Below are 9,367 nucleotides of genomic sequence, written 5' to 3'. Positions count from 1 at the left end.
TTTAAGATAAGATCATTTAAAATAAGATAAAGTATTTAAGATAATACAAGTTAACCTCCTAAAACAGGAGTTTCACAGCTTTATACAACCCCCCCGCCCAAAACAAAACAAATGGAAAAAAAAAAAAAATGCATCTGAAAAACTGTTTGCATCCTGATGTTTTCCAATATAAACAATTATTTCATTAAAAAAAAAAAAAAAATAAGAACTTGTACTTTCCTGGGCCTCAGGAGGATAAGGTAAGGTAAGATAAAGTTAGCTAAGCTAAGGTAAGATAAGATAAGATCATTTAAGGTAAGGTAAGATAAGATAAAGTAAGATAGATAAAATAAGATAAGATAAGATAAGGTAAAGTAAGCTAAGATAAGGTAAAATAAGATAAGATTAGATCATTTAAGGTACGATAAGGTAAGATAATCGTGGGTAAATTTCGGCAGAGAGAAATGCAGAGAAAAAAACAGAAAAACAAGTGAAAAATTAAATGTAAGAGAAAAATAAGAAATTTGGTATTGATATAAATTTTTATATAAATGCAGAATTCCAGTTAATTATTATTTCCATATGAACATTAACATTGTAGTTGCACATGTCAGATGTTCTGTTCATGAGGATTTGACCTAAAAACATCTGTGTTTGTTTTATTAGTTTAATGGTAGATTTTTCCTCCTCAGATGTGATGACAGTAGATGGAAATTATTATTTAATGTCAGAGCAGGACAAATATCAGAGACATTTAGAAGAAGAACATTTAAAATCAGAGCCATGGAGAAAAAAAAAACAAAAAAACAAAATCAAGGTTGAGAGAAATTCAGTCCAAACCATCTGAGTCATTTTAGAAACAAAGAGAAGAACTGAACCCAAACCAACCAGTGCACTGATATCTATCCCATAATATCAAACTCTACTCTGACATTAGTCCTGATAGTTGTGTATTCCAGAGCCCTGTTAGAAAACAAACACCTGGATTGGACGTGTCCCCAGACTTTTGTCCACCTGTTGTTTCTACAGAACACACGTGTGTTCTCCTCTGTTCCGTCACCTGCTCTTCCTTCTACAGTCATGGAATCAGTTTGGCTCATTTTCTGTCCAGTGAAAACAGTCTGTTCGTGTTTGGACGCCTCAGTGGAACGACATGACGCTGAAAAAACGTCTAAAACGAACAGAGGCTTTTTCAAGTCAGAGGACGACGGACACAATGAGCGGTGACAGTCTACGTTTTCAGGGGATTCCATCCGACTTTTCTGCTAAAATGGTACAATGTCCTTTCTGTTGACACCAAACCAACAGAAATACAAATGTACATTTAACAACGGGACGGCAAAATCCTCTCCTAACAACTAACAACTGTTTTAACTAACGAGGTATTAACTAAGAACCAAAAAACTTTAACTGTTTGATGGAAGTTCAAACTAAAACCTAATAAACTGCAGACGTCAACTGTCATTTGTCAGATTTTTTCTGATTGGGGGAAATGGAATCCTGACGTTCCGTGTGTTTGGACTGGGTTGAAGACCTGGTTCAGATCACAGACTTTTGGAACCAAACCACCAACTCAACAGGAAGTCCAACATTTAGGCCACGCCCACACCAAACCGCATCTGTTCCTGTCCGATCTTTTTCTTTGTCGTTTTCGTAGACGGAGTCGTTCCGGTGTAACAGGGTCGATTATTTGGCAGCAGTGTGGGTTTGTAGATGATGTTGTGGAATGTTGGTTATAATGTTTTCTTCTCATTTCTTTTGGTTCGTACCTGACATGATGGGCCTCAGTCAGTGGGTGGAACTTTGAATTAGACTCTGTTTCCCAGTGAGTCACTTACAGTGTGACACTGCCCAGTATGACTGGAGTGTTGGTGCCTTCACCTCTTCTCTTTTGTTCCAGTTCTCTGTGGTAAGCAGAGGAACGCAGCTGTGCAGTCACAGAACATTTGTGGTTCATCCTCTGGTGATTGAATCTGTAGATGAACGGCTTAGTTCAAAGTGTGTCAGGTGCTTCTGATGCTCAAACACATTTGTGGATCATTTGATTTGTGCAGGAGTCTGTTCTATGGGGGTCGCTGACCGGAGGTTTTTGTGTTTTATGCCACTTTTGTCAGGTATGCTGTATTTAGTTTGAATAATTTAACCCTTTCATGCATGAATTATGAGAACCTTAGTCAAGATTTTTTTCCTGAGTGTTTTATTCCTCTTCAGGCATGACAAAACAATGCGATTGGAATTTTTTTATGAACCTATTTGTCGTGGTGTTACAAAAATGTCCACTCAGCTGGACACCATGCATTTAATTTTTGAAGCAAAGAAACATGTATTTAAAACCCATCATCAGAAAGTGATAAACTGTATGAAAGCGATGAAATAAAATGCAGCTAATCTGATGTTTTCTCACATTTGAACATACTCTAATACTAGTTATTACTCAAATCATGGAGATAATATGTAAAAAAAAACCCTTTTAGGTTAAGAAAACTGTTAATTACAGTCTAAAAATAACTAGTTATTGATTTATTTCAAACATGTTAGTGCAGATCAGGTTTATCAAGAACAGCAAAGCTGTAGTAATGGTCTGAATGTCAGTGACTGGGATGATGCACAAGTGTCCACTGTGGTGATCAGTATGCATGAAAGGGTTCATGTACCCGCGGTGTCATTGTACGACAGCATGAGGGGCTCAAATCTCCCAGCATGCCTCACAACATTTGAATACGGACATCAAATTGTGCCTGGTCGATAGTCAGGTCGTGTTTGTATTCATTTGGTGAGTTTGGCGGTGATGGGGCCTGTGAAGGCTGAGGAAAGCCGAACAAACGCCGTCCTGTGATGGAACATCAGGACATCGATCGGACAAACACGCACTGGACACAGAAGAACGTCCATTACAGTAGGATTAGCCTTTTGTTCCGGATCTCTATGGGAGAGGGGCATGTTTTAAGGGGGTCGCTGACCAGAGGTTTTTGTATCTTTGTCACTTTGTCAGGAGCCGAAAAACAATAAACGGAGACTGCCTTCAGAGTTATCCGTGCAGGTCTCGTCCTTAAAAAAACACAACGCAGAGTCCGACACCACCGGTTCCACCAGGAAGTATCTGCGTCCGCACGAAACCACTGGAAACCGCTGAATACGATGTTGTACAAATGCTAGGCCTGTAGGTGGCGTTGGAACGCTCTTGCAAAAAACAGAGTAGAAGACGTGGAGCGTGTGCACAAAGCTAGCATGGTTCTACCGGTCTGATCCTATAGCTCCTCCTGGCTGCTGCTCTCTGACATCCTGGTTTTAGAAAAGTTGTGGTTTGGTTTGGTTTGGTTTGGTTTGGTCTGGTTTGGTCGTACAGACGAAGACGTGAAACCAGCGTTTTCAGATGGATCCAGTCTGGGACCTGGTTTAAAAAGTTGTGGTTTCAGTGACTGAAAACGGTGGTTTCATGTGGACGAAGGGCCTGTCCGATAAAACAGTGTTTCTATTGTTGGGATGCCGTCGGGGGGCTTTGAAGCTGAGAGGGGGATGGGGGGTGTTCCATATGCCCCCCCCGGTCCTCCCACAATAAGGTACATCATGGTACCACGCCCCAGTCTTTGGTGGTAATGGCTGTAGTTTCCCCCCCTTATCTATGCAATGTATACCCCGATTGCACTTTTATTTTTCTGTGGGGGGGGGGCTTATGCGCTCATGATGACGGAAAGGGGCGTTTGTTCAAAAAGTTGAAGAAACACTGCGAAACAAAACTTCTGCAGATACGACTGAAGCCGTCTTGGTGTGGCCGGGGCCTGGGGTTTGAACCAGACACTTTTAGGTGATAATCGTCCTTTAGTTTTGAATCGTCTGTTTTCAGAACTCATAACAGCAGAAAACCTGCCTCCTCTGAACTGGATCAACTAACACCTCAAGGAAAATAATCCACTTTTTAGATTAAATCGCTTCCAAACGTCCCAACTCTTACTCATCACTGACCCACATCTGTTTAGTATTTGAATGAGGTTTTAAAAAATTTCCTGTTGGTAAAACAGGTTTTGGTGGGAATTTTGCTCCAACACTGAATCATTTTTCTCAAATTCACCTGTGATTCCAAATAAAAAGGCTGTTCATGTTTCCAGTGTCTGCGTCGTCGTCAGTTCTCACTTTCAAACTCCACTTGTTATTTACATAGTCAGGACTTTCCCCCGTTCATTTCCAAAGGTAAGTTTGACACAAATAAAAAGAGTTTCACTTCTGCCACAAGAGAATCATGGGTAATTGTGTTCTGGAGGTGTAAGGGGAATTCTTCATTGGTTCAGGGCCTCAGTGCAGCAGGTCAAAGGTCAAAAACACGTCATCCACTGGAAACGTGTCAAATCAACTCTTAAATACAGTCAGCAGCTTAAAGCCAGGTCCGGTCAGTGCCGGTTCTGGGTCTGGGTCTGGGTGCTGCTGCCCCCTAGCGGGCGGGGGCATGATGCGCAGCCCCCAGACCCAGGTATTCCAGGTTTTCTGCGGCCGGGAGGAACTGTCCGTTGGGGGTTAAAGCCGATCCGGTCTGCGGCAGGAAGTGGGCCTGGTAGTCCAGGTTGTCGAGACTGTCGCTAGGGGGCGGGGCCAGAGCCAGCGAGCTCTGCATCGTGTTCAGGTATTCGGGTCCGGACGTGTTCAGGTCCTCCAGAGGGGGGGGCAGGCACGTGGCCCCCAGGCCTGACTCAGGTCCTCATAGTTGGGGTTCAGAACGTCTGACATCCTGCTGCTGCGGCTGGTCTCACTCATACTCTGGTTCATGTACTCTGGAAAACACCAGGGATTAGTCTGAGCCGCAGGTCTGGACTACATTCTACAGCTGGAAAGGGTTCAAGCAGGACGAAGAGAAGATACAGTCACATCTGGTTCTAACAGTCAGCTCTCCACAGCATCCAACTAACACATCTACAACCCACACTTTTACAAATAGAAAGGTACTTTTTCCATATTATTAGTTTTATATCATAGTAATCATTATTACTATTGCTTATTACATGTTATTATTATTATTATTATTATTATTATTTACTACTTTACCACTTGTTTCTACCAGTACTTTCCAATATTCAATTGTAATTTTTCATGACTGTTTTTTGTACTTATTGTTTTGCTATTTTCTTATGTGTATTTTCACTGTGTTCATATTGGAACCTCGATTTCCTGATGGTTCTGCCCAAAGGATCAATACATTCTATCAAACTGAATCGAATCGAATCGAATCTAATCTAATCTAATTTAAGTTAAGTTAATTAATTTAATCTAGTTTAATTTAATTTAATTTAATCTAATTGAACCACTTTTCTCATGGTGGAAAATGACTCAAATATTAATAAAACACAGTGGAACAGTGAAACACTTTTTAAAACTATCATATCTCAGGTTTCTTCTGTAAAATGTGAACATGTGACCTCACCCCCCCCCCCCCCCCCCCCCCCCAGGATGCCCATATAAGGAGCTGTAAATGGTTCCCATGGCAGTTTACCCACAATGCACCTGCAGCCCAGATCTGTGACACATGGCTCAAAGACATGAAAGGTTTGAACTGTAGGATGTGAAGTTTAGAGTCCCAGCTGCAGTGTCCTAAACCCTGCACCAGGGTTCTAAACTCCTGTTCTTTCAGGTTCCACATTCAGCCCCATCTGATCTGATCTGCAGTGGAGCAGACCAGTCAAGTACGAACAGAAAAACAGCAATAATGACAACTCCAAATTTTTGTCTATGTTTTAGTGCAGCAAAAAAAAAAAAACTTACTAAATTATGAAAATACTTACTTTTATAAACTATCCAAACAAAATGATGTGAAGAACCTGAAAAAACTGACATTTCTTCAGTAAAATCAGTGTAATTTTCTCAGTCTTCTTCCTCCACTTCTCATTAGTCCATGTGCATTCTGGATCAGATCTCCAAAGACACTAAACACTGAGGACCAGGAAGAAAAGAGTTCAAACTGGACTGAATTTAATACAGACATTTCAGGTTGGTCATAATTCTTCAGGTTCTTCACATTTTATTGGTACAGGAGAGTTTCCTCCACCAGGAGCTTCTGTGATCACTGTGCTTTGTGTGTGTGTGTGTGTGTGTGTGTGTGTGCGTGTGTGTGTTAGCAAGATAACTCAAAACGTTGTGGAGAGATTTTCATGACATTTTCAGGAAATGTTGATACTGGCTTTTCTTGTTTGTAAATGTTAATATTTTCATAATTAAATGTTATTTTTTGCACTAAAACAAAGACAAAAATTTGAAGTTAATTCAAGATTTTTTGCTAAATTTAAGATTTTTTTTTTTTTTTTTGCTTAATTCAACATTTTTTCCTTAATTCAGGTAATTTATTTTTTTGGCTTAATTCAATTTAAGACTGTGGAATTTTTGACTTTGCTAATTCATCCCACAGGCCAGATTGGAACCTTTGTCCCCCGGGACACATGTTTGAGACCCCTGCCCTAGAGGATCATGGGTAAAGGTGCAGACGTGCTGGTCTATATGTGGACCTGCAGATGAAGCGTTAGCGTACCGTGTCCGCTGACGTCGTCTTTGTCCAGCGGGTTGAGCGTGGGGTCTGTGATGTAACGCAGGACGACGCTGTTTCCTCTGACGGCGTGTCCGTTCTGAACCACAGAAGAAGAATACACCCCTGTTTGGAAAACACACACTGAAAACACACACCACGGACCAGGGCTGTGTGTGCGAGCTCACCGTAGCGCCGCAGGGCCGGTCGTCATGGTTACTGGCGCCTTTGTAAGGCAGCAGGTACTCCTCGGCGTCCACCACGTCGTCCATGTCGTCAGCGCTCAGGAGGCGGGAGTAAAACCTGCTGTCGGTGGGAGAGAGGGGAGGTCGCCCTGGCAACGAGACAAACAAACACATCCATGAAGACAGCAGGGGGACACGGGGTCCAGCAGGGGGACACGGGGTCCAGCAGGGTCCACAGGGGGACACAGGGTCCACAGGGGGACACAGGGTCCACAGGGTCCAGCAGGGTCCACAGGGGGACACAGGGTCCAGCAGGGTCCACAGGGGACACGGGGTCCACAGGGGGACACAGGGTCCACAGGGGGACACGGGGTCCACAGGGGGACACAGGGTCCACAGGGGACACAGGCACGGGTCCAGCAGGGTCCACAGGGGGACACGGGGTCCACAGGGGGACAACAGGGTCCACAGAGGACACAGAGGACACAGGGGGACACAGGTCCACAGAGGGACACACGCGTCCCAGGGTCCACAGAGGGACACAGGGGGACACAGGTCCACAGAGGACACACGGTCCACAGGGTCCACAGAGGGACACACGGTCCCACTAGGGTCCACAGAGGGACACAGGGGGACACAGGTCCACAGAGGGACACAGAGGGTCCACAGGGTCCACAGAGGGACACAGGGTCCACAGGGTCCACAGCGGGGTACCACAGAGGGACACAGGGCCACAGAGGGACACAGGTGACACAGGGTCCACAGAGGGACACAGAGGGTACACAGGGTCCACAGAGGGACACAGGGTCCACAGGGTCCAAGAGGGACACAGGACAGAAGCAGACAGAACTGAACAGCTGTTTGTCTCTCCTGTCTTCTTTTGTCTTTTCTGACATTTTTGTCTTTTCGTCTTTCTTTAATTGCATCTGTTTTATCGTGTTTTATGTGGACTTTTACTGACCTTTAATGCAGCTATCTGTGTCCTTCTTGTCTGACTGTGTCTTTGCATGTTGTCTGTCTTTTTCGTCTAATTGTATTTTTTTTATTTTTTGCATATTTTGTCTTTTTCGTCTAGTTGTGTATTTTTATTTTTTGCATCTTTTCTGTTTGTTTCGTCTAACTGCATCTGTTTATCTTTTTCATCCGATTGTATACTTTTTATTTTTATGTCTTTTATGTCGTTGTTGTAAAATTGCATATTTTTCGTCTTACTGCGTCTTTTCTGTCTTTTTCGTCTGTGTATTTTTCATTTTTGCATCTTTTCTGTCTTTTTTGTCTAATTGCATATTTCATCTTACTGCGGCTTTTCTGTCTTTTTTGCGTAATTGTATATTTTTTGCGTCTTTTTTGTCTTTTCATCTAATTGTGTATTTTTTATTTTTTCGCATATTTTCAGTGTTTTTTGTCTAATGTATATATATTTTTTTTTTTTTGCGTCTTTTATGTCTTTGTCATAACTTTGCATATTTTTTCTTTACTGCATCTTTTCTGTCTAATTGCTATATTTTTCGTCTTACTGTGTCTTTTCGTCTAATTGTATATTTTTTTGCGTCTTTTTTGTCTTTTTCATCTAATTGCATATTTTTGGTTTTGTTCCGTCTCCAGTTCATCTGTTTTGTTGCTAACTGAATCTAATTCCATGGATTTTATTTCGTCTTCTATTTCCATCAGTATTTTTAAGGTAAAATCAGCATTTCTCAATAGACATAATTAAAGGTGTGTTTTTTTTTTTTCCTTTCTCATGATGCAACACCTCCGTACCTGTATGACCAGGTATCGTTGTGGGTCGCTGGCCATCCTGGAGAAGTCCCGGACCAGTTCTCTGAACCTGGGCCGACTGGACGGGTCGATCATCCAACCTGTGGATGGACACACACATACACACACACACGCACGCACGCACACACACACACACACACACCTGGCTCAGTACTTCCTGTGGGCCCTTGGTGGGCGTTAGCATGCGGCCCTGACTCCGCCCTCTTACATTTGACCATGATCATGTAGACGTCGATGGTGCAGATGGGAGGCTGAGGGAGGCGGTCTCCTCGCTCCAGGACCGAGGCGATGTCGGTGGCAGAGATGCCGTCGTACGGCTTCGACCCGAACGTCATCAGCTCCCACACGGTGACGCCTGCGGCCGAAGACGAGGCAAAGTACAAACACACAAACGAATAAGATCCAATGCTCAGAAAATGAACCGGAAAAGCCACCGCTCACAGTCTGAACTGTTCTCAAGTTATTTCAAACATCAGACACGAGACGCTGATCGATCATCACTGGACTCAATTTGACACTCGTTTACAATGTGTTATTTTATTATTATTTGTTTCTTTTCTAGTTTGTTTCTTATTTTGTTTATTTTATTGATTTCGTTCTTTATATTATTCATCCATAAAACAAACCAAATAATCGCAACACAACGTGAACAACAAAAGACACAACAAAACAAAAAAAGATGCAACAAAAACAAGTAAAAGATGTAACAAAAACAACAAAAAAGACACAACAAAAACATTAAAAACACAAAAACAACCTAAAAGATAGAAAAACAGTGTAAAAGACACACAAACAACCTAAAAGACACAAAAACAATGTAAAAGATGTAACAAAAACAACATAAGACAACAAATATGTAAAAGACAAAAACAATGCAAAAGACAAAACAAAAACCACAAAAAAGACACGACAAAAACATAAA

At 42.3% G+C, this 9,367-nt stretch overlaps 1 protein-coding gene across 1 annotated transcript in view; it reads right to left on the bottom strand.

Moving 5' to 3' along the window:
* Positions 1 to 2,819: 2,819 nt before the first annotated feature.
* The window catches only part of LOC115411482 (melanoma receptor tyrosine-protein kinase-like), an 89,818-nt gene continuing 83,270 nt past the window's right edge, over positions 2,820 to 9,367 (bottom strand). Inside the window, 7 exon segments of the mRNA XM_030123639.1 lie at positions 2,820 to 4,644; positions 4,647 to 4,742; positions 6,488 to 6,581; positions 6,670 to 6,801; positions 6,804 to 6,815; positions 8,428 to 8,525; positions 8,654 to 8,800. Of these exon segments, the coding sequence (XP_029979499.1) occupies positions 4,406 to 4,644; positions 4,647 to 4,742; positions 6,488 to 6,581; positions 6,670 to 6,801; positions 6,804 to 6,815; positions 8,428 to 8,525; positions 8,654 to 8,800 (818 nt within the window). The 3' untranslated portion in view covers positions 2,820 to 4,405.

The sequence above is a fragment of the Sphaeramia orbicularis genome, chromosome 20, assembly GCF_902148855.1.
Source record: "Sphaeramia orbicularis chromosome 20, fSphaOr1.1, whole genome shotgun sequence".
Lineage (NCBI taxonomy): Eukaryota > Metazoa > Chordata > Actinopteri > Kurtiformes > Apogonidae > Sphaeramia > Sphaeramia orbicularis.
The sequence above is the reverse complement of the archived record's forward strand: the minus strand, read 5'-3'. Positions and strand labels throughout refer to the sequence as shown.